The 26,273-nt window shown below is 34.5% G+C and overlaps 1 protein-coding gene across 2 annotated transcripts; it reads left to right on the top strand.

Moving 5' to 3' along the window:
- The first annotated feature begins 23,590 nt into the window (after positions 1–23,590).
- On the top strand, positions 23,591–25,709 carry LOC108986319 (pirin-like protein). 2 transcript variants are annotated; one of them, XM_018958904.2, is made up of 7 exons: positions 23,591–23,845; positions 24,019–24,065; positions 24,169–24,207; positions 24,328–24,356; positions 24,507–24,569; positions 24,690–24,793; positions 25,151–25,709. In XM_018958904.2, the coding sequence occupies exons 1-7, from the start codon at positions 23,730–23,732 to the stop codon at positions 25,632–25,634; spliced, it is 882 nt and encodes a 293-aa protein (XP_018814449.1). In that variant the 5' UTR covers positions 23,591–23,729; the 3' UTR covers positions 25,635–25,709. The 2 variants fall into 2 exon arrangements, with proteins under 2 accessions (XP_018814449.1, XP_018814441.1); XM_018958896.2 differs by having other exon boundaries at positions 24,016–24,065.
- The last annotated feature ends 564 nt before the right edge of the window (positions 25,710–26,273 follow it).

Below are 26,273 nucleotides of genomic sequence, written 5' to 3'. Positions count from 1 at the left end.
GACATTTTATATATATAGATGTAAATTGGGATTGTTGTAAATTGGAATTTCTAAAATCTTTCTGAGTTTTTGTTTGAATTATAAGGAATATATTTTGTATAAAAAATGATAAAAACTACTAAAAAATATTAAATTTATTAAAACTTGTTTGACTTTTGCTTTTGACCTTGAAATATTTAAATTCAAAAAAAATATTACTTTAATATAAAATCGTGAAATAGTTATAAATGAATAGTCACTACAAGCAAACTGCTTATTTATGACTAATTATTTTCAACAAAAATAATTATTTTCTGTCAAAATAAAATATCTACCAAAAGTTTAATATCGTTTCGAGAAATAGCAAACACCAATTAAATAAAGAGTGATTTTGTATATATTTTGAAAAGACTATCATTATATATGTTTTAGAAAGATTATTATTGATCCAAATAATTCTATTACACAATTTTTAAAAGCTTTTACCTTTTGGTATGATTGATATATATATATATATATATATATATATATATATTTTTAAGCTCTCTCTTCCCTGCTTTTTCAGTTCAGTTTTTGTAGTTTTAAGGATGGAAGGAGGAGGGGCATTCGAGGAAGAAGCCCGCGGCATTCTCCTCCCCCGTGGCTTCACGTCGTCTATGCTTTTGTTTCTTTGGGAGGTTCTATCTTGTCAAACCTTTAATTCGCTATCCAAATGACTTTCCATCTTTCCTCTTTGGCTGTTTTTTTTTTTTTTTTTCGTTTCCTTAGCTTTTTATTTGTATCGTTGACCAACATGCACATCAGATCCACGTACACTCCTCAATCTATCTTGTCCATCTTCACACCTTTATTGCTCAGCATGTAAGAGCAACACATCTTTGCAATCATGCATGATGACCATGCACCAGTACTCCACCCGATAGCTTCTGATCTCCTACAATTCTTTATCCGCTCCACCTTAAATTTTTTTAGGACTTTAAATGACAATCAATAACTGGATAGTCATTTAGATAAAAATTGTTAAGATTTAAAATAAATAATAAAATTTATTTCTTTCCATCAGCTTAACCTTTTAAAATAAGTGGTAATTTTACATGATATCAAGAGTCAACTGACTCATGTCTTTTTCTTTTTATGGAGGACCAAGCTTCTCAATCTTTTGAAACCAACCTTCCTTCCCCGTCTTCTCTCAGCCACATTTCTTCAAACACATTCCCTTTCTCTGTCACCTCCATCCCAATTTCACTGCAATTAAACTTACCCGTGACAACTACCTCCTATGGAAGGCGTAATTCACCCTTACCTCAAGGGCCTTCACCTTTTTGGCCACAATGATGGCACAACACCCTATCCCTTGATTGAGCTTAGTTATTGCATATTTTATATATCTAGAACCAATATATTTTATTTTTTATTACATTATTATTGCTTTTAGATGGAAAAATGATTAAACCGCATAAATTTGAGTTGTAATTTAAATTGGTTAATAGCATGGTTTAAGCTTAATTTTATAACTTGTGATTTAATTGGATAATGTTCCTTCACATGCACATCATATTTTTTATATTTTATTCTTCCTTTTTATTTTATTTTATTTCTTTTCTAATTTCTATTTTTTTTATAGGCCAAGAAATGAAAAGCATGAAAAAAGAGAAAAAAATCACATTTGCATGCGGGCTCATTTTCTTTTCGTTTGAGTTTTGACCCAACACACATTTTTGAGTTTGGACAACATGAAGGAGAGAGGAATTGATTTCTTTCTTTTTCGTTTTGAACAGCTCGCGAGAAATGGATGCACAAAAAAAAAAAAAAAGAACATAGCGGCTTGAAGAACCTCGAGGGGTCCAAACTGTAGCTTCTCCAGCCTCCTCCACTGTTTTCCATCTTCATCTCCATCCATTTGGCTTACTCTTTTCTTTTCCTAATCTCTATTTAATTTTAGTCTGAATTTTATAGTGTATTTTTGAGATTTTTAATTTAGAATCATTTGATTTTGGATATTTTATTATCAGTATGTTAAGTTTGATGCAATTATTTTTCTTGCTCTTTTAAGCTTTCGTTTAACAGTGATTACAATTCATATGGATTGATTTTGAGAATTTGTGATTTGAATACAAGGATGAACCTTAGAATCTTGATTTTGGGGCTTTTCAATTTTCAGCTCATATTTTGTCAATTACTTTCTAATCTAGTTTAATTCTTAGCTTAGTTTTATATCTCTTAGTTCCATTGCATATTAGATTGATTAAACCTTAATTAGGACTTAAATAATTTCAATTTTATTAATTAATCTTCTGATTAATTGAGATTGTTTAGTTTAGTTGGTTCCTTGATTGTTAATTTCAAATTGTTAGTCTTTTACATTTCATTCCGACACTAAAAAAAATCTAAAAATATGAATCTAGCCCATGACTAGTACCCTTTTTATTCCCGTTGCACTCTTCCATTCGTTGCACATATCACCACTTTTATTTTCTCTTTGTGAATATTTTTACAATTTTAAACGAGTTTGATTTTAAGTAATTTTGTCCGAGGAGACGATATAGGAATTTTTTCCTAATTATTACGTGACATCCTTCTGCACTTAGGACAACCTTTGCTCATTTTTTAGTGAGTCAAACTTTTAGCACCGTTGCCGGGGATAGTTGCTTGAAGTAAATTTAAACTCATTATTTTTATTTTTATCTCAAATGTTTCTTTCATTATCTTATCTCTGATTACACATTTTACTTGTCACCTACTACTCAGTCGTTTGAACCTTACTTATGCTATTTGGACTGACATTTAATGTCTGGGTGAGAAACAATTCAAATAGGTTGCTTAGAGTTACATCTAGCACTAAGAGTAGTATACACAATTCAGAGATAAATAGCTCTTATGTTTTTTCTACAAACGAGGACATTGAAATTGAACAAACAATGGCTGCACCTACACCACGCACTCTTAGGGATTATTTGCAACCCACTCGCACTACTACATCATCATGCATTATTTTACTTGATGATACATCTAATTTTTCTAGTAATAATTACATGATGTCAGTAATACCTTAGTTCCATGTGATGGATTCTGAAAGTCCTTATTAGCACCTGATAGATTTTGAGTTGGCATACACTACTTTTATCAATAGAGCCACTATTGATGAATTTATTAGACTTCGTTTATTTCCTTTCTCTTTAAAGGATAAAGCAAATATTTGGTTTAGTTCTTTGAGGCCTAATCTATCTCTAGTTGGTCTGATATGCAGTATGAGTTCTTACAAAAAAAAAATTCCTTTTTAGAGAACTCAGTATTTACAAGAGGAAATCGGCCAGTTCAATCAGAAATCTTATGAGACTTTCCAGGCCAGCTGTGGAAGGTTTAAGGATTTGGTGAACATATATCCACATTATGGTTTTGAATCCTGGAGGCTGGTGAATTATTTTTACACTAGTCTCACTCCAGAATGCAAGTAGTTTGTTCAGACTATGTGTAATGGAGAATTCTTTAACAAGGAACCTGATGAAGCATTACCATTTTTTTACTATCTTGTTGAGAGCACACAACAATGGAACACTCGGACTGATCGATTTTCATTGATAGCATAGCCACTAAGGGCTATTGATTGTGGGGGCAGATATGAGGTTAAGGAGGACATTGACGTTCAAGTCCGAATAATTGCTTTGACTAGAAAATTAGAGGTCATGGAGATGGAAAAGTGAAAGCCATGAATGTAGTAGAGACATGCTCTTTATGTGCTTATTGAAACCACAAAACCCAAGATTGCCCAATTATACCAGTATTTCAGGAGAATGGGTCTGAGCAGATGCAATCAGCGAACTGGGTTAACAGAGCACAAAATCAGCCTTTCTCCAATACATATAATCCGAGGTGGAGGAATCACTCAAATTTCTCATGGATGAATGATCAACCTGGCCTGTCTTTGTCACCTTCTCAGCAGACATTTCATCAGGCTACTCCTCAGCACCAATATCAGCCATATCAGAGTTCTCAGAACTATCATTTTGTAGCACCTCCAAGATTTCAGCCTTGTGTAGCTGCATAGAGTTCTCAGCTTCAATCATCTGCGAAGAAGTCTCAAAATGATAGTATGGCACAAATGGCTTATACACTTCAGCAATTCATGCAGATTAAGGCCACCACAAACAATCAGAATACTCAGGTCATAAATGACTTGCGGGGCTTATCAATAAGATGAGTACGACATTGAGCACTCTAGAGAGAGGGAAATTTCCAGCACATTCTCAGCCTAATCCTTAAATATACCGGCAACAACCACAACATGTACATAATGTATCAGGGGATGTTATTGAGATAGCGAAGGCCATTCTTACTTTGAGAAGTGGAAAGAAAGTTCCCCGACCAGAGATGACCATTGACAGACAGGTAGTTGCTCCTACACCTGAAGATGTAATAAAGACTGATGAAACTGAAAAAGAACCAGAGGTAGCAAGACAATAGTTGAAGAAGCCTGTGAATGCAGATGCTAAAACTAGTAAGGGGTACCAACCTGTGGTTCCCTATCCTCAGAGATTGGCAGTTGGCCAAAAGAACAAATACAACACTGAGATTCAGGAGATCTTCAATCAAGTAAAGATTAATATTTCACTCTTGGATGCCATACAACAAGTTCTTTCATATACAAAATTTCTAAAGGACTTGTGCACAGTGAAGAGGAAGCTGAATGTAAAGAAGAAAGTTTTCCTAACAGAGCAAGTCAGTGCATTGATATTGAGCGAGACTCCTAAGAAGTTCAGAGATCCCGGCTCTCCCAACATTTTCATTATGATCGGTGAGTCACGCATTGGGAGTACTTTACTTGATTTGGGGAGTAGTGTGAACTTGCTACCGTTCTCAGTGTATGAGTAGTTGGGATTGAGTGAGCTAAAAAAGACCTCCATCATGCTACAGTTGGTTGACAGATCAGTTAAGGTGTCGAGGGGTATTGTTAAGGATGTGCTGGTCCAGGTGGACAAATTCTACTACCTAGTGAATTTTGTAGTTCTTGATATGCAACGACCAGCTTCCACTATTTACCGAACTCCTGTCATTCTTTAATTAATTGCAGAAGTGGAGTTCTGAAGCTTACTTTTGGGAACATGGCACTTGAGTTGAACGTTTTCAATGCTTGCAAAATGCCAGCACGTTTTGATGATACAAGTGATTTGAATGCTGTAGAGAGTATGACACCAACAAAATTTATTTGCTCAACTTTTCCTTTCTCTGATGAAGATTCTATTTTTCAGACACCTGAATTTTTACTTGATGAAAAAATTGACCATGTTGATGAAATTTTCATTGAATTTTTGGACTATTTTGTAAATTCTTCTTTACCACTTGAAGTACAATTTGCAGGCGGAAGACGGAAACCCCAGTTTGAAACTCTACCACCACCAGACATACTTAAATTTTCAGAAGAAGAAGTTCCCCAGTTGGACCTAAAGCCACTTCCTCAAGATTTAAAGTATGTTTTTCTTGGTCCTGAAGAATACACTTTTCCTGTGGTGATTTCCTCGAAGCCCAGTTGATTGAAGTATTAAGAAAGTATCGTGGCACAATTGGTTGGACAATAGCCGACATCAAAGGTATCGATGTTGCGATTTGTACCCACAGAATCCATCTTGAAGACGATGTTAAACTGGTTCGTGATGCTCAACGTAGGCACAACCCTACCTTGAAGAAATTTGTCAAAGAGGAATTGTTTAAGCTGCTCGCAGTGGGTATCATTTACCCCATCTCAGATAGTAAATGGGTAAGTCCAACTCAAGTGGTACCAAAAAAAGATGGTTTAATTGTTGTCAAAAATAAGAAAAATGAATTGATTCCAACTAGACTAGTCACTGGCTGGAGGATGTGTATTGATTATAGAAAATTCAATTCATTCAGTAGGAAAGATCATTTTCCTTTACCATTTTTGGATCAAATTTTAGAACGTGTGGCTGGTAATGCATTTTACTGTTTCCTGGATGGATTCTCTGGTTAATACCAAATTGCTGTAGCACCTGAGTACCAGGAGAAGACCACCTTCACCTGTCCTTTTGGCACTTTTGCTTTTACTAGAATGTCTTTTCGTTTGTGTAATGCATCAGCTACTTTTCAGAGATGCACGATGAGTATTTTTTCTAACTTGATTGAGGATATTTTTGAAGTATTCATGGATGAATTATCTGTTTTTTGAAAAATATTTTGAGAGTTGTTTACATAATCTTGCTTGTGTTCTTCAAAGATGCAAAGAAATAAATATTTTGCTTAATTGGGAGAAATGTCAAGTTATGGTTACTCAGGGCATTGTCTTGGGACATATTGTTTCTTCTGAAGGTATAAAGGTCGACAAGGCAAAAATTGAATTAATATCTAAACTTCCTATCCCTAGGACGGTTAAGGATATTCGTTCTTTTCTTGGCCATGCAGGCTTTTATAGGCAATTTATTCAAAAGTTCAGTTCTATTGCAAATCCTTTCTGCACTCTTTTACAAAATGATATTGAATTTATTTGGACTGATGAGTGCCAAAAAGCTTTTGATACCCTTAAAGAATCGCTTAGCACCGCCCCCATTATGCAACCCCTGCAGTGGGACATTCCCTTTGAAATTATGACCGATGCAAATCATAATGCGTTAGGTGCTATTTTGGGGTAGTGTGTGGATAATAGATCTTTTGTAATTTATTATGCTAGTAGAACTTTGAATGATGCCCAGAAAAATTACACCACTACGAGAAAAGAATTGCTTGTAGTGGTTTTTACACTTAATAAATTTCGGGCTTACATCATTGGTTCTCCTGTTACCATTTTCACTGACCACTTTGCTATGAAGTATTTGTTGACTAAGAAAGATGTCAAACAACGCTTAATCTGCTGGATTTTATTATTTCAAGAGTTCAACATCAATATTAAGGACAAGAAAGGAGTTGAAAACGTGGTAGCTTACCACCTCTCTAGATTGTCATCATCCTCCTCTTCAAATGTCAGTCTTCCTCTTAATGATAGTTTTTCAGATGAGCAGCTCTTTGTGATTCATTGAGCTCCCTAGTATGCTGACACAGTCAACTATCTGGTGACTGAGTGAATGCCTTCTGAATGGTCCACCCAAGATAAGCATCGATTTCTCTCTGAGTTACGACACTTTTACTTTGATGATCCATACCTTTTCAAATATTGATCGGATCAATTGATTCGAATATGCATTCTTGATATGCATTTTCTTCTGTGTTGAGATTTTGTCATATTTGTGCATGTGGTGGTCATCTTTCAGCAAAGAGTACAGTCACTAAAATTTTGCAAATCAGTTTTTACTGGCCTTCCATATTTAAATATGCTTATAATTTTTGTAAGCCTTGTGAGTCCTTTCAAAAATTGGGATCCATTAGCAAAAGAGACATGATGTCTCTTTCCACTATTCTTACTTTAGAAATTTTTTACTGTCGGGGAATAGACTTCATGGGACATTTTCCTGTTTCCTTAGGAAACACATTTATTTTATTGGCTATTGATTATGTTTCAAAATGGGTGGAGGTCGTCGCTTGCAAAACAAATGATCATCATGTTGTCCTAAAATTTTTGCAATCTCTGTTTGCTCGCTTTGGCATGCCCAAAGTTTTCATTAGTGACAGAGGTTCTCATTTTTACAACAAACCATTTTCTCCACTCATGAAGAAATATGGTATCACACACCGAGTTTTAACCCCTTATCACCCTCAAACAAATGGGCAAGCAGAATTGGCAAATAGAGAGATCAAAATCATTTTGGAGAAAACTATCAATCCTAATAGGAACGATTGGTCAATTAAGCTTTTTAATGCTTTGTGGGCTAATATGATAGCTTTTAAAACTAATCTAGGGATGTCCCCTTATCAATTAATTTTTGGTAAAGTTTGTCATTTACCTGTTGATATTCAGCATCGAGCTTTCTGGGCTATAAAATATGTTAACATGTCACTTGATGAAACTTCAGAGTTGAGAAAATTGTAGATCAATGAATTGGATGAAGCTCGTTGAGATGCTTATGACAACGCTCAACTAGCGAATGAACGCATGAAAATTCTACATGATCAGAAAATTCATCCCAATCATTTAACACTTGGTCAGGAAATTCTTCTTTACAACTCTCGCTTACATATTTTTCCTGGTAAATTGAAATCCCAATGGAGTGGGCCATACATTATAAATAATGTTCATCCTCACGGGGTGGTAGACATTGTCAATCCAAAGAATGGCAAAAGTTTCACTGTCAATGGACAACGTCTAAAGCCGTTTTGACTACCGAGCCTTTTTTCCAAAAAAAAGAAAAAAAAAAAGAATGAAAAAAAGAAAGATGAAAGTGATTTATGGAGTTTTCCTAAATTAAGGGCTAAAAACAGTTACCCAAGACTTTGGGGGTTGAGTGTTCAACTTTTAAAAACATAGCTGGCGTAAAAACTGCTAGTCTCTTGGGGGCTTTGAGGTAGTTAGAATCAGCAATGATTAATCTTAAGGTTGAAAACTCCTATGATAAATCATGGCTAGTAATGAGGAACACAGTCAGTTTAGCTCCACACACATTTGAATTATGAGACATTTGCCTCAATTCTATATGAAAGATTGCTGAGATAGTCTTGGTGGGTATAACACCTGGGGGTTGAGTAGTAACGTGTCACTTTTGTGAGAATTCAGAATTGTGTTTGGTTGCTTCTGCTTGGATTTCGATCTTTATACAATATTCATCTCAATTAATTTTCATTATTTTGCTCAAGGATTAACAAAACACTAGTTGGGGGTGTAATTGAGCCGAGTTATTGCATATTTTATACATCTAGAACTAATATATTATATTTATTTCATTACATTATTATTGATTTTAGCTGAAAAAATAGTTAAGATGTATAAATCCAAATTGTAATTTAAATTGGTTAATAGCATGGTTTACGCTTAATTTTATAACTTGTGATTTAATTGGATAATGTTCCTTCACATGCACATCATATTTTTGATATTCTATTCTTCATTTTTATTTTATTTTATTTTATTTCTTTTCTAATTTCTATTATTTTTATAGGCCAAGAAATGAAAAGCATGAAAAAAGAAAAAAAAATAATCACATTTGCATGCGGGCCCATTTTTTTTTGTTTGGGTTTTGACCCAACACACATTTTTGAGTTTGGACCATGCAAACGAGGGAGGAATTGATTTCTTTCTTTTTCATTTTGAACATCTCACGAGAAACGGATGCACAAAAAAAAAAAAAAACGCCGCGACTTGAAGAACCTCGAGGGGTCCAAACTGCAGCTTCTCCAGCCTCCTCCACTGCTTTCCATCTTCATCTCCATCCATTTGACTTGCTCTTTTCTTTTCCTAATCTCTATTTAATTTTAGTCTGAATTTTATAGTGTATTTTTTAGATTTTTAATTTAGAATCAATTGATTTTGGATATTTTATTTTCAGTATCTTAAGTTTGATGTAGTTATTTTTCTTGCTCTTTTAAGCTTTCGTTTAACAGTAATTACAATTTCTATGAATTGATTTTGAGAATTTGTGATTTGAATACAAAGATGAACCCTAGAATCTTGATTTTGGGGCTTCTCAATTTTCATTTTGTATTTTTTCAATTACATTCTTAGCTTAGTTTTATTAATCTCTTAGTTCTATTGCATATTAGATTGATTAAAGCTTAATAAGTAGGACTTAAATAATTTTATTTTTGTTAATTAATTTTCTGATTAATTGAGATTGTTTGGCTTAGTTGGTTTCTTGATTGTTAATTTTAAATTGTTAGTCTTTTACATTTCATTCCGACACTCAAAAAAATCTAAAAATATGAATCTAGTTCATGACTAGTGCCATTTTTATGTCTGTTGCACTCTTCAATTCATTGCACATACCACTATTTTTATTTTCTCTTTGTGAATATTTTTACCATTTTAAACGAGTTTGATTTTAAGTAACTTTTCTTAAGGAGACGATCTAGGAATTTATTTCTTATTATTACGCGACAACCTCTTGCACTTAGGACAACCTTTGTGCTGCTCATTTTTTAGTAAGTCACCCCCTCCTCTTCTAACTACCATTGCCCAGCCGTCTATTCCCAATCTAGCATTTACAACATGGACTGATCAAGACCAGCTTATTCTTAGTGCCATAAACTCCTCCTTGACAGAAATTGTTCTCACCCATGTTATGAAATGCACAACTTCCAAGCAGGTATGGACCTCTCTTGAACGAAAGTTTACTTTCTCCTCTTGTGCTTGCTCCATGAATTTACACTATCAACTCGCAACACTCAAGAATGGCAACACTTCTGTCTCTGACTACTTTCACAAATTCACCAGTTTGACCGATACTCTTACTAATGTAGATTAGCCCTTAAATGAACTTGTTTCCTTCTTGTTGGCAGTCCTTGGACCTGAATATGACTCTTTCATTATGTTAGTCACCACCAAAGTCGACCTAATTTCATTGGAAGACCTTTATGGCCACATGATTGCGCACGAGCTTTACATGGAACATCATCAGCCATCCTTTGATTTGTCCCTTGCCAACGCTAATGTTGTTGCTCGTACTAGTGGTTTACGTGGTGGTCGTGGCGACCAATTTTCCAACTCTAGCAGTCATGATTATGTATCTGGTTCACGTTCCACCCTATCCTTTTGAGGCCGGGGGGCATGGTCATGGACCAAACTCATTCTCTGGTTTGAAGCCTGTATGTCAAGTGTGCAACTGAATAGGGTACTCTACCCTTTAGTGCTATCATGCTTTGATGAGTCTTTTCACATCGACTCTCCTTCCAACATGTACGTCTATTTTATAGCTCTCTTCCAACAACGAGATAATAATTGGTACCCTGACTTGGGTGCATCTCACCAAATTACATCCAACATGGCCAACTTAAATGTCAACTCCGAAGAGTATAATGGATCTGAGCATATACGTATCGGTTGTGGTAGGGGTTTACAAACCAAGCACTATGTCATAACACGATTAACCACATATGATATTTCCTTTCTTCTTCATAATGTCCTACATGTGCCTTACATAAAGAAAAAGTTGCTTTCCATTTAGAAACTCACTGTTGATGCTAACACCTTTTTTGAATTTCATCCCCACTATTTCTTTGTGAAGGATCACGCCACTAGGAGAGCTGTACTACATGGGCCAAGTAGGAATGGGCTCTATATATTATCCGCATCAAATAATAATTGTTCACCTATTGCCCATGTTAGAGAACATACATCTCTTTCTCAGTGGCACTCAAGAATGGGTCACCCAGCTTGTCAGATTGTCATGTCTCAATTTTCTCTTCCTATTTTGTCAAATTGTCACAATATTTCTTGTCTCACAAGTCGTAGTTCTAAGAGTAAATAATTATCATTTTCTGAGTCATGTAATCGGGCATTCTTTTGCCCCACTTGAACTAATTATTAGTGATGTTTGGGGCCTATCTCCTATTACTCCAAAAATTGGATCTCACTATTATGTAACTTTTTTGGATTATTGTTACACATGGTTTTATCCTACTTCTTTCAAAAGTGAAGTTACATATATTTTTCTACAATTTCAACCCTATGTAGAATCTAATTACAAATTTAAATCCCTTCAATCCGATTGGGGTGGAAAGTTTCGGCCCCTATACTGAATACTTGCCTCCCTTGGCATTTCCCAACGCCTCTTTTGCCCACATACACATCAACAAAACGATTCCATTGAACACAAATATTGTCACGTTGTTGAAATGGGACTTACTCTTCTCTATCACAACCATACTCTTGAATTTTGGGATGAGGTTTTTTATACCGTTTGTTATCTCATCAATTGTATGCCGACTCCCCTTCTAAACCATGTCTTTCCCTATCAATCTTTGTTCAAGCACTCTTCGAATTACTCCTTGCTAAGGGTCTTTGGTTGTGCATGCTGGCCTAATCTCAGCCCGTACAACAAACACAAACACAAACTCCAACTTCGTTTCACTCAGTGTGTTTTTCTTGAGTGCAGTCTTAAAACAGGCTACAAATGTTACAATCTTCAAACTAGAAAAATAATAATTTCAAGAGTTGTAGTCTTCTAAGAGTCTGACATATCTTTCCAACAAGTGGTGTGTAACAACCAACTCAGATATTATTAGGGACTGAATGCAAATAATTTTATCTTTCAATGTTATATTATTATTATAAAAAAATTATTGTTATTATTAGTATTATCAATTTTATCGAATTCTATGGCATTAATAAGTTGTTTATATTTTAAATACGGATTTTTATTATAGCTATTATTTTAGTTATAATTGTTAATATTTTCATCTTTATTAATATTTCCTAATTACGCTTTAATATTTTTGATTTTTCTATCATCCTTCACGCCTTCACCCTCTTAGACGTTCAACATTAATTTGAACGTTACATTGTCAATGGAATGCAAATGCCGACATCTTTATTTTTATACTTCTCTTTCCCCCACATTATTTTCTCTTCGCGTCGCTATCTTCTCTAAGGTAATTTCTTGGGTAGGTTTGGTACTCAAGACAAAATACAAAATTTTCATCTCATCTCATCTCATCATTACACATTTTTCAAATCTCCATACAAAATATAATAAACAATTCAATTTTTTCAAATCCCAATACACATTTTTCAAATCCCAAAACAATAATAATATTAAAACATAATATTTTAAACGTCAAAACAAAACACAAAATTATCATCTCACCTCCAAACCTATTAGTCTGGAAGATTTCATATATTGTAACCGACTTACGTTGGCATCTCTCAATTTTGATTGAGTTGAAACAGTACTTTCCTTTTGGTAACCGATGGACTCACACGAAGGAAAGCCGTACACGACTTCTATATATACCCACGTAGCCATGCACATGCTATCACCTTCCCCATGATATAGGGTTGCCGCACTACCCCTCACACACAACATCAACCCCTAGCCCCTCAAAGTGGTTCAACAACACATGCGAAAACCACCAAGATAAACCATAGAAACTGCTGGCTATGTCACCTCCCATCGCTTCACACCATTCCGATTAACGTCCATCACACATCACTCTCTCTTCCACGTCAAAAGCCACTGTAGTACATTGCAATCTCCACCATAAACAACCAACAGAAAAGGTCCCTTGTTTTTCCCATTCCAAAATAGAGTATGCTAGCCCTTCACTCCCTCCACCGAGTACAGTCCAGAGCAAGCCAACGTCGTCCAGCCACTGTAAGCCAATGGACAACCACCTCTCTTCCACCCCCGCTTGCCAACTTGCACGCTGAGAACCACCATAGGAGGACCCATACAAGTGAACCTGATGCACCCACCAACTCTCTCGCTGGAAGTCACCAGGAAAGCTACAAAAACTATCGGTTGTTACCTCCCCGTCAGCATTTCGCTGCCCCGGGGTAAGCCCAAGATCACCGAACTCACTCTCTCCCTTTGCTCTTTCTCTTCTCGGGTAGCAGCGCCCAATAATCTCTCTCTCTCTCTCTCTCTCTCTCTCAGTGCTTTGCCACCACGCTCGCCACTGTCCACCTCACACAGCTCCATCGCATCTCCTTCTCTGTTGGTGAGTTTTGGAGTTCCTCCTGTTGCACAGTGCTTCCTCTCTCGTAAGCCCATTGTCTTCCTTTTGGTTTTCTGCCCTTCCCAAATAGTGCATGCATGTTTTTTATTATTACAAAAAAAATACCCTCCAACCCATTGCCTTTAGCTTTCTGTGGAAGCCTCTTCAAGAACCTTTTGATTAAATTACGCCAGTGCCCTTGATATATAAGCCATGGCAGATTATGTCATGGGTTCTGCTTAATTTTCCTTTGGACTTATGTTTTAAGTTAAGTCTATGCTTAATGGATATTAATTCAGACTTGTTATCTTAGGTTAGGCTCAAATTTTATGTTAGGATCGGTTCTATATATTTTCATAAATTATCTTAATATTTGTACTGTTAGACTTAGTTTTAAATTGAATAAATATGTTAGCCTGTAAACTTTACTTTTACATAAAAATATTTTAAGGGATTTAAAATATAATACTAAGTATTAAATTATTATTAGACTATAATAATAGTTTACAACAAGTTTAATATTAAGCACTATTAAATCTATTTTATGAACTAAATATTTCCACCGTTATTTAGATAATATATATATATATGTTCCTTACTAGATTATATTTGAAAGACTATATATGATATTATTATTGAAATAATTATATGATATTAATAGTTATTATTTTCAGTATATAACTGAATATTTTATTAGATCGAATTCCCTAGTATGTATTTAATTAAGTAAAATTGACACATTTTTTTAGAAGCGTTAGTGACGACTTGTACTTCGTATAGGTGTCAAGCTACGAAGTGGAATTTGGAATCAGCGTTTCGAGCTAAGTAGCTTGATCATAAATTAAGATTAGCACATGTTAGTTAGTTTAGATAGAAAGTCAGTTCTTTGATAGCCACTTTTTATGTACCACACATGTCACAATTTATGCAGGGATGTCATTCATCATAGTGCACGATCTTCTTAATTTTCCACATCATGTTCAGATTTAGCATTTTACAGTTATTTATATTAGTATGTATGTCATGCATCTCACATCGCATAAGACACACAAACTTTTTTAAGTTCAAGTGTAAAATCAGATCAGATCATTTTAATTAGATAGTCAATCAGATGCATGGTACCAATGTAGTTTTCAGGTGTATGTGCAAGCCACAGATTCAAGCGTGATCCACCATAATATACCAGAATACTACTCAGAGACTTCCCTTGCAGCCGTGAGATGTGGAGCCAATGCACAACCTTGCATATAGGGTAAAGTGTATTGGCCAATCAAATCAGCTGGTTAAATCAGATCAGTTAGTTAATTTAGATAAATCAAGGCATGCCATGCATAACATAAGTATTAGTATGATCAATCATGATTTTAAACTCTTGGCATGAAAACTTTTATAAAAATCTTACATTTATTATGTTTTCGTTGTGATGACTTTCTTACTGAGTCTTTGATTCATTTTAGTTTTATTTCATATTTTTAACCACCCAGGTGAGGATGATGATCAGTACAAGAAGGCAGGTCAGGCTTAGATGGAGCAGTTGGATTTAGTTCCAGGTTTTAATTATTTATTTTGTTTGATTTACTAATCATTAAATCTCTTGTCTGACTATATGTACGTAAACTCGTGACATCTCTAACCCTAAGGAAGGGGTACATTACATGGTGATTTCACGTAAATTGTAGTTGACAACACTTCCTTTTGTATCACTCTTACTAGTTCGCTAATAATTTTTCATGAGCCTTTGGCTCATTCAAAAACCCTACAACTATGCTCTCAGTTTTCTTAACTCAACATTTACTTCAATGTTACTCTGTTTTGTTAATCTCCATATATTGAAGATGTTATGGTCCCTCCACTTTCTTCAAAAGGTTCTATCTTGTCGAATCCATCAAGTTCTCCTCCCCAAACCCCCTCTATTATTTTCTCCATTTTCTTTGTTGCAAATCTATATCATTTTAAGCATCCTTGATCCCCACGCACATCATATCCCACACTTCTTGCCATATACCTTCTCCGTCTTCACACCTTCACTGCCCCGCGCCCGCCCGGCGCATGAGGGTCACGAGTCTTTAGAGTTGTATGTGCATCATGACCTTCATGCACCACCCACCATGCCAGCATCTTCCCTCTTACAAATATCTTTTCCCTCCTTTCCTTTTTTATTATTCCCAACGATAATCAATATTACTAGATACCCATATTGACATAAATTGTAGTTTCAAAACGATCTGCATGCATGATTCATGTTGTCGCAACACTGCATCATCTTTGTATCACTCTTACTCGTGAAGTCATGCATGAATAACTTGCCATGAGCCTTTGTCTCATGTTGGAAAACCTTAGCTTACAGCAAATATTTGGCATTTGTGTATTATCTTTAGATAGTGAGATGATATGAGATTAGATAGTTTGGATAGTAAGATGAGATGAGATGATCGGTTTGGTTTGGATAGTGAAATGAGATGAGATGAGATGGTTTGGTTTGGCATGGATAGTGAGTCTGAGCTGGTTTGAATAGTGAGAAGAGATGAGATGAATAAAATATTGTTAGAATATTATTTTTTAATATTATTTTTATTTTAAGATTGAAAAAAGTTGTAGTAATGAGATGAGATGGTTTGAGAGTATTTATATAGCCAAACAGATAACTTCTTTCCTTGATATAATATTACTATTTTACTTCCTAGTTACCAATATGCATATGCGTACACGCATATACATACATATATATTGATGGGAACTAAGGTCGGTCTAGTCTTAAAAATATGTTGCAAGTTCCAGATGAGTCAATTACATGTTCAAGGGCTTAAAGGATAAAGATTCAGTTTTGATTCATTTGATAAGCTATGGAAAGGGCAACAACATGACTTAAAGGCTATGGGCACTTGAAGGCTTTCAACTTGTTTAATTCATTTAAAAGACTTATTTTATTAGTTTAGAATAATTGAGTTTATTATGGGAAGCACTTAAGGGGGCCTATGTAAGGGCATGTTGGGAAAGTTATTATTTTATTGAACTAGGGTTTCAAGAGGTTACTGTAGCCGCGACACTGTAGCCGCGGCACTGTTCATCCAAGGGCATTTTGGGTAAAAGGGGCTTTATTTTGGCTAGGGTTTTAATTAGGTTTTGGTTTAAATACTCTTTGTAGTCTCATGTTAAGAGGTTTTTGAAATTTGATGAATTTATTCATTGTGAGTTGAGTTTTACTCCTCTTGTTCTTAATTGAACTTTTGAGCTTATCAGAGGTAAATCACAACTTTTGTGACATTCCTCCTTGTAATCTGGGTTCTTGAGACAGGTTCTTCAACGGGTCTAGATTTTTATATAATCTAGGTTCTTGAAACGAGTTCTCATCGGGTCTAGATTTTCCATCTGTTGACTTGATTTTGGCTTTCTTGGGGAGTTTTCGAATTGATTGTGGGTTCAAGGGATTTCATTCCCGCTGGTTCATATCATTTGGTATTTACAGCAAGGTTTCCAATTAAGTCTGATTCTATCTTTTAATTCTTGTATCTTTAAATTTGATTTTAGGCCTTTATTGTTCTAGGGTTGCAAAAAAAAAAAAAAAAAAAAAGTTGAAAGAAAAAGTATGCTACCGAAATTCTTAGGGTTTTTTAGTTTGGCTGAAATTTACATCTCCTAAGGTTTCAAAATTTTAGGGTTTATTACATCTCTAAGTTTGTCCATTACTTGGAGTGCCGTTCCGTTGATTCTCTTCTATTTCCTTGTCAATTCTTGTGTGCTTGAGAATTCTATTGCTTGATTTTCACAATTGAATATTGCTATTTGTGATTGAATTAGAGAAAAAAAAAGAAAATTCGAGAAAAAAAAAAAGAAGAAGAAAAGAAAATGTAGCATATTCAAAGGTTGCTACATAGTTACAACAAAGAGAAAGAAAGTATTTGTTGATTGAGATTTTATCATCATAGGAGTTGAATACATCTTTCTAGTTAGTATCTTGTTTTATAATTACTCTTTCCCTCGTATAAATTCATTGAGTCTCGTGTCATTTTATTTATTTATTGTTTCTTGGATCTATATTACTGGTTAGAATAACACAAAATTGTATTGTTTTGATTTAGTTCAATTAGTTCTTAAAGAACTTGAGTGGGAAAACTATTGAGGTAAAAGGCAAGAGGGTGTGAGACTATTATCAAGAAAAAACCATTAAGAGTGAAACACGAGTGGAGTGCCATTATTCGAGTGTAAACACGTAAGGGAGTGTGTGTGGTTTTCCACTAATATTTTTTTTTGCACAGCATATTATGATATCTCATAGAAGTGACTCATCACCAAAGGGTGTGGCAGATAACCCATCATTTGTGTTGAAAGTCATGCTGCAACAATAGTTTGAGCGATTGAACTTGATGTTGGGTGAAATGAGGGATATTATGAATAATCAAGAAGCAATGATTAGAAATCTGCAAGGAGAGAGAGATAGGAGGCGACGTGAGCCTAGTATTGAGAATGGGTATGAGAATGGAGAGTATGGTAAGGATGAGGAAGTCCTAACATCTGAAGTTGGGTTGAGTAGACATAGAGGACTTAGGCGTGGAAGAGGACTTAGGGAAAACTCAGGGGGTCGAGATGGAGTAGATAAGAACCTTGGGAGCATCAAAATGAAAATACCATCATTCCAAGGTAGAACTGACCCTGAAGTTTATTTAGAATGGGAGAAAAGAATAGAGTTGATGTTTGATTGTCATAATTACTCTGAGGAGAAGAAGGTGAAGTTGGCTGTAATTGAGTTCACTAATTCTGCGATTATTTGGTAGGATCAATTAGTATCCAATAGGAGGAGGAATCTTGAGAGGCCTGTAGAAACATGGAGAGAGTTGAAAGCTATCCTGAGGTAGAGATTTGTACCTAGCCACTACTATAGAGATCTCTACCAAAAACTACAAAATCTTATACAGGGTTTTAGGAGTGTAAGGATTACCATAAGGAGATGGAGGTGGCTATGATTCGGGCTAATGTAGTGGAGGATCGAGAGGCCAAGATGACAAGATTTTTGAGTAGGTTGAATAGGGAGATAGCCAATGTAGTTGAGTTGCAACATTATGTGGAGGTAGAGGATATGGTGCACGTGGCTATGAAGGTGGAGAGGCAGCTAAAAGGAAAGGGTACATCAAGGTATACTTCGGTTTCTAGTACTCATTGGAAACCAAAATGGGACAAAAATGATCAAGCTGTAACAAAGGGGAAGACCGAATCACCTAAGGAAAAAGATTTGGGTGAGGCTGAAATCTCAAGAAAAATAGAGAATGAGTTGAAAAACAATTGTGAGGCCGAGAATTCAAAAAAAGAGGAGAGTGAAAGAAAAATAGAGAGTGAAAAGAACAAAGAGAGTGAGAGGAAAAAAGAGAATGAGGCTGAAACATTAAAAGAAAGAGAGAGAGAAAAAGAAAATATAGTGGTGGTTGAGAGTCAAGAAAAAAGAGTGGAGCCACTAAAAGAAAAAGAAAGAGAGATTGCAGAGCGAAACAGAAAGACAAAAGTGAGTTTTTAGGCTAAGGGAAGCTTTTATACTAACGAATTTAACGACTCTTTGCCTACTGTTGTTTCTTTGTTGCATGGATATGAGGTCGTGATTCCTAGCGGTGTGTTTAGTGGATTGCCACCTATTAGGGAGATAGAGTATTACATTGATTTTGTGCCAAGTGCAACAATTCCTAACCAACATTTATTTGAAAAACATGAGTCCTTGACACACTTAAAGGGATAAGGTAAGTTGTTGAGTAGAATGCATGCTAAGTGGGAGAACTGTATTAAGACTTTTCCTCATGTATTCGAATATACACAAGGTATGTAGTATGATCATTGATTTGAGGAGTTGTATTAATTTGGCTAGCACTACTTTAGTTGAAAAATTGAATTTACGTACCTTGAAACACCCTAGACCATACATGATGCAGTCGTTGAGTGATTGTGGGGAGGTTAGGATAAATAAGTAAGTGTTAGTTTCTTTTTCAATTGAGAAATACCAGGATATGGTCCTTTGTGATGTAGTACCTATGCATGCTAGTCATATTTTGTTGGGGAAGCCATGGCAGTATGATAGGAAGGTGATCCATGATGGGTTAAGGAACATGTACAGTTTTGAAAAAGGATGGAAAAATAATTAAACTTGCTCCTTTAACTCCAACACAAGTCCATGGGGACCAATTGAAGCTGAAAAGTGAGGTTGCTCAAACAAGAAAGAGTGAAAATGAGAGTGATAAAAAAAGAAAGAGTAAAAGTGAGAGTGATAAAAAAAAAAAAAGTGAAAAGGAGATTGAGCTAAAAAGCAAGAGTGAAAGTGAAATTAAGCTGAAAAGTAAGAGTGAATGTGAGATTGAGCTGAAAAACAAGAGTGAATGTGAGATTGAGGAAAAAAGAAATAATGAGGCCGAAATCGAGAAAGAGAGAAAAATGATAGAGAAAAAAAGAAGAGAGTGAGACTAAGACCTCTAGAAAAAGAGAGAATGCGTTGAAAAATAATTTTGAGATCGAGAGTACAAAAAAAGATGAAGAAAAAGAGAGTGATAGAAAAAATAAATAAAAAAAAAAGTGAAAAGAAAAAATAGTGTGAAAGGGAAAAAGAGAGTGAAAAAGAAAAAGAGAGTGGAAAGAAAAAGAAAGAGTGAAGAAAGTGAGAGAAAAATAAAGAGAAAATTAAGTTTTTATGCTAAGGCGAATTTTAATACTAACGAACTTGACGTATGTTTACCTAGTATTGTTGTTTCTTTGTTATAGGCATATGAGGTTGTGATTCCTTGCAGTGTGTTTAGTGAATTGCCACATATTAGGGAGATAGAGCACTACATTGATTTTGTACCAGGTGCGACAATTCTTAACCGACCTTTATTTGAAGAACATGAGTTCTTGACACACTTAAAGGGACAAGATAAGTTGTTGAGTAGAATACATGCTAAGTGGGAGGACTGTATTGAGATTTTTTCTCATATATTCAAATACACACAAGGTATGGAAAATTTTGTGATTGATGCTTTAGCAGAAATGTATGTCATTGTTTTCATTTTAGATGCAAGATTGTTCAAACTTGAATATAATAAGGAATTGCATGCTAATAATGATGACTTTGCTAGTGTGTATGGAACAAGTGAAAAAGCATCGTTCAGTAAGTTCTATAAACTAGATTGATACTTGTTTAGAGAGAATAGCTTCTCCATCCATTGACTTGATTTTGTCTTTCTTAGGGAGTTTTCAAATTGATTGTGGGTTCAAAAGATTTCATTCCCGCGGGTTCATATCATATATAATTCTCCTATTAAATTTGGTTGTAATGATTTTTGCTGCAAAACTATTAATGCTCTCTTCAAGAATGAGGAACAAGAAAACCTTTTGATTACTTTGATTAACTAAATTACCAATCTTGAGCTTAAGGAAGAATATCTCCAAATGCTCAAGAAAACCATGGTGAAAGAGCACAATGAGAATGAGATACCTAATCCATTCTAGTACTTTGTTCAGATGTTTGTAATTAAAAATTAGGTGAGGAGTACCTCTCCCAATTTCAACATTTTTCTGAACATAGAAAATAGCACACGACCATGATGACTTACTATGCCTAAGAATCTTTTTTTTAGCAATTTTTTTAATTTGATTTTCTGTTTTAGAAAATTCAAATGTTTAGTCTTAGCATAGGTCAAAACATTAAAACCTTTATTAGTAGAAAAATTCTATTCATCATCTCCACACACTACACTTTTTTTTTATCAAATGTATGGTACATAGATAATGAACATAAATGATTTTAAAACAGATATTGTCTGGACAAACATGAGCATTACTCTATATATACATATATATTAATAATTTATACAAGTTCTAAATAGACAAATTTAATACCATTCTTTATTAAAAAAAAAAATGAATCACACCATAAAAATTTAATATATATTTGAGAGTTACATAATACATAATATATAATATAATATATATATATATATATATATATAATCTATTTGAGAGTTACATAATAATATATATATAATCTGTCTAATCTGTTTTTCTTTTTTTAATCTATTTTGAAGGTGACTTGTACGTTAAAAAATGTAACGGTAGATAAGAACCCAAGTTCTGTACCTCATACTAGAATTGTTTATATAAGGAAATTAGTCAGTTTCCTTGAAATCCTTTTCAGTGATCTGATTTGCATCATTGGGTGCCAGGTCTTCCCTTATATATATTGAGAGGGAAAGTCAATGTCTTTTGTTGTTGGATGGGCAAACGTAATGCCAACGTGTGATGGATGTCATTTAGATTAGGTTCCGAAAGGGCGTCCTGATCTTCTTCCTGGCTTAATCATGAGTTGTCGCAATTGGAGTTTGGGATTCAAACTTTCAACCAGCCCAGCCTTCAGGTTCAAGCACAACATATCCAAACAAAACAAAAAAAGTTGCCTTCCTTAGAACTCAATCGCCATGACCCATCGTCACCTTTTCACACACTCTTTATATTTATATAAATTATATTTATATTCGTGTAGTACGTAAGCATTATACAGTTTATAATCAATGCTATATATATAAATTAAAATATTTATCATTTTACATCTAGAAATTTTCAATGTCTTTTTATTACTGAAAAAAAATAAATGATGGTGTACTATTTTTTGTAATTTAAGGCTTCGTTTGAACTTAAAATCATGTCAATTTATCTCAATTCATCATTATAATTTTTTTAAATTCTAACACAAAATATAATAAACAATTCAATTTTTTCAAATTCTAAAATAATAATAATAATAATAATAAATAATAATATTCTAACAATATTTTATCATCTTAACTTAATTCAACTCAATTCAGTTCAACATCTAAATGCATCCTAAGACTTCACCTCTCAATTGATGATATGATGGTGTGCAATATAAAATATATCTCGAGGAGTTTTGTTATACAATTTTCACCACACTCTACACTCTATTTTTTTTTATTTTTTTTTTAAATATTTCAAATTTTCTATTCATATAAGAAATATTGATAAAAGAAAAAAATAATAATAATTAAAAAAAATGTCGAGTATAAAGTATGAAAAAATTGTGAAGATTTATTCGCTTAATTATTCAGTGACGTGGGAATAGTAAGATAGACTAGATCAAGTGAATGAAAAAGCAGATTAATTTGTCTTATGTTTAGTTCCGATGGGATTAGAAATAGACTCTGGTCAAACAAGGCATGCAGGAAGTAATTATCATAACGAAAAATAATAAAAATAAATAAAATCTCATTTTTAGTTGTCTTATTAAATTGTTTGGTTCAGTTTTAGAGATACATATCACATATTCTTACAAATTCAAAACTATTCGTGTAAGATTTTTTGGTAATTTAGATTCCATGAAAATATTTGATATTTTGTGTCTGTTTGTATTATTAGATAATTTACTCTTAAAAATATATATTAAAATAGAGTGGGGAAACCAAAAAGTAAAAATAAAAATTTATTCTCAATTCGGTGTGTAAAATATATATAGTAAAATACTTGCGTAATATAATGTGATTTGAAAAATAAATTTAAAAATTTGAAATATTATAAATTAAATCTTATTATTTAAATAAAAACATAATTTACATGTCTGGTTCATTATAGACTAAGGCCTCACTTATTTTTACAGATGAAATTAGATAAATTGAAATAAAAGTTAAAAGTTTAATAAAATATTATTAGAATATATATTTTTAATATTATTTTTATTTAAAAAATTAAAAAATTTAAATTATTTAGTTGATTTTATGTAAAAATTTAAAAAAATTATAATAATTAGATGAAATAAAAAAAAATTGTGAAAAAAACTACGCTTATTTGATATTTCTAAACAAAACAAAGTTATACAAAGGCAGTGGTTTTATTGTTTGACCTCCATCATCGTGACACAAGCTTGAGATCATCACATGTTCCACATCATATTGGAGGTGAAGTGGGTCCCACACAATATGTTTTTCCCACGCCTCCAATTTCGTTGTTGTGTCGGGACCCAACGTTTCCCCCCACCGAATCCTCCCCTCTCTCTCTCTCTCTCTCTCTCTCTCTTCCGGTCTTCCTTGACATTTCTCCTCTCTCTTCCGCATTCCCTCTGTACGGTATAAATACAACAACCGGGATCAAGTTTTTGAAAGGAATAAGCACATACGAAAGCGAAGCACCAAGACTCAACCTCAAGCAACTGTTATTTTACAAAGCCAACTTACAACAAACAGGGCCAAGTGCCAACCATCTGAATTATCATGTCTGATTCGGGTAAAGCTCCTTCTTTTGACAGACCCAGATTGGTGGTCAAGAAGATTTTGGCCAAACTTCAACGTGAGGGTGATGGTGCTGTTGTTAGGAGAGGCATTGGACGGTATTCTTGCGTTTCTTCGTCCTTTTCTTTAAAGAAATAGTTCTGTTAATTCACTCTGTTTGGAGTAAATATTCATTTTTGGTCGATGCATGGTTAATTGTTCTTGCGATTTTATCATCTGCTATTGATCATTTTGGGGGTTCTTTTCTTGTTGGGCATCTGATTCTCAGCAGTGAATTGAAGAATTTGGATCCTTTTTTAATGTTGGATGATTTTTCAGGTACACACTTGATAGTTGATTGCAATCTGATGTTCTTTCAAGTGTAAATTTACCTTTCGTTGATGCATTTGGTTTTAAGATTGTGGGGTGTTTGATGTTGCAGTGACTCCTCCTGCGGGATTTCCTGATCATCCACACAGAGGTTCTGCATTCATCCAATTAATCTCACCGTTGTTTGTGGAAGAATTATACGTATTTATGAATCACGATTGTATCTGTGTGGGCTAATTTGCCTTTATCTGATGTGAATTCTCTTTTACAGGTTTTGAAACTGTCACATACATGTTGCAGGTATACCTTCTCTCAAACTTTGGTTTCATGATTTCTATTCTGTACTCTGTCAATGACCCAGATGATCCGCTCCCTGCAATCTTAATGTAACTACGTTTGCCCATAAAAATAATAAAATTAAAGTTTGTGTTTGCTCTTTTCGGATTCTAGGGCGGGGTTACTCATCAAGATTTTGCTGGCCATAAGGGTACAATTCGAACAGGTGATGTGCAGGTAAGCCATAGCAGTTGCAGTCTATTCTCTTTTAGAAAACTAGAAAAAAAGAAGAGTAATTGTGGCCAAGCTTTATCGTTTGACACTCTTTTGTATTTATTTCATATGACTTTTGTGCAGTGGATGACAGCAGGCAGAGGAATCATTCACTCAGAAATGCCTGCAGGAGAAGGAACTTCAAATGGTTTACAGCTTTGGATCAATTTATCCTCCAGAGACAAAATGTAAGAAATCTTCTTTCCATTAGCAATGACTTTATTTTCAAATTACAATTTATGAATCCCTCATTTACATGTTCATTAGCCCCACTAGCCAACTTCGCCACCGATGTCTGTAGTATGACTTTGAACTTTCCAGGTCTATGAAAATACTAATATACCCATGACTCAATTTCTCTTCAAGTTTGGAAATTTCTGAATAAAAGTGAATGATTTTGATCACTCCATGCGACATGATTTCTGTGAATCAGAATTTAGGAATCAGCAAATTGTTGATTTTAATTGAAAATTATCCCAGTTTAGCAAAAACCCAGGTTGTCTTTGATAACTGCAGTTGATAAAATATGCTTTCCCCCCAATCAGGATTGAACCAAGTTATCAAGAACTTCCAAGTCACGAGATAGCAAGGGCAGAGGAAGATGGGGTCGAGGTCCGAGTTATAGCAGGAGAATCCATGGGAGTCCAATCTCCAGTTTACACCAGAACACCCACAATGTATCTGGATTTCACTTTAAAACCTGGAAATGAAGTGCATCAGAATATCCCGGGATCATGGAATTCCTTTGTGTATATAATTGAAGGGGAAGGGGTTTTTGGAATCCCAAATTCATCTCCTGTGGCAGCTCACCATGTCCTGGTTCTGGGTCCTGGAGACAGTGTAAGCGTGTGGAACAGATCTTCAAGTAAACTGAGATTTGTGCTGATTGGAGGGCAGCCACTCAATGAACCAGTGGTTCAGCACGGTCCATTTGTGATGAACACTCAAGCTGAAATCAATAGGACTATTGAGGACTACCACTATGCCAAAAATGGGTTTGAAATGGCCAAAAGCTGGAGATCTCAATGAGTTAAAATAAGCCTTTCTGACCATAAAAAGGACAGTCCCCAACACCTTTTTTTTTTCTAAAAAAAAAAAAAAAAAGTCAAAACAAACAGATAAATAAATAAAGAAGGCAGGCAGGCAAAAAAAAAAAAAACGAAGGATTTTGCTCACGGTGGAGCAAATAGGATTGAAAATTGAAATATGTTTGTCACTGAAGTCGTGCTTATCTTGTTAATCTCTCAATTTCAACAGTTTTTATTGCTTTTCTTTTTGTTTCGTTTTGAATCAGTGGTAGTTAATGTGCAGGGTTTGAAATTTGATATATATTACTTTGGGATTATTTGTATCATATCTTCTTCTTCTTTTCTTTTTAAATTATTGATGCCGGTGGAAATGGTGGTGAAGCTGGCTTCCCTTGTTGGTTGCCTTCTCCATAATGTCCACGTCCATATTTTAGGTGACCCTCCACCTAGAATATATATAATTGTTGAAAACAGTAGAGAGAGAGAGTTTTGAATGAGAATTTCGGTTGATGCCACCCAGGATGATCTATTCACGTGGTCACTCCATTGGGAGTGATTGGGTGGCTAGTTTACAGGCAAGCAAAAGGTGCACTGCCAGCCTTCTCTATCTCTAAAGATACTCTTCCCTCTTTCTAACCTG

This window comes from Juglans regia, chromosome 12, assembly GCF_001411555.2.
Source record: "Juglans regia cultivar Chandler chromosome 12, Walnut 2.0, whole genome shotgun sequence".
NCBI classification, from domain to species: domain Eukaryota; kingdom Viridiplantae; phylum Streptophyta; class Magnoliopsida; order Fagales; family Juglandaceae; genus Juglans; species Juglans regia.
Note: the sequence above shows the minus strand (reverse complement) of the source record. Positions and strands in the feature narration are given on the sequence as shown.

What these genes read in the sequence shown, in the direction of transcription:
- LOC108986319 (XM_018958896.2), top strand. Translation starts at nt 23,730, where the DNA reads ATGTCTGATTCGGGTAAAGCTCCTTCTTTTGACAGACCCAGATTGGTG. An exon ending in TTCGAACAGGTGATGTGCAG is followed by an intron (nt 24,570 to 24,689) that starts GTAAGCCATAGC and finishes ACTTTTGTGCAG; the next exon opens with TGGATGACAGCAGGCAGAGG. An exon ending in TTATCCTCCAGAGACAAAAT is followed by an intron (nt 24,794 to 25,150) that starts GTAAGAAATCTT and finishes CCCCCCAATCAG; the next exon opens with GATTGAACCAAGTTATCAAG.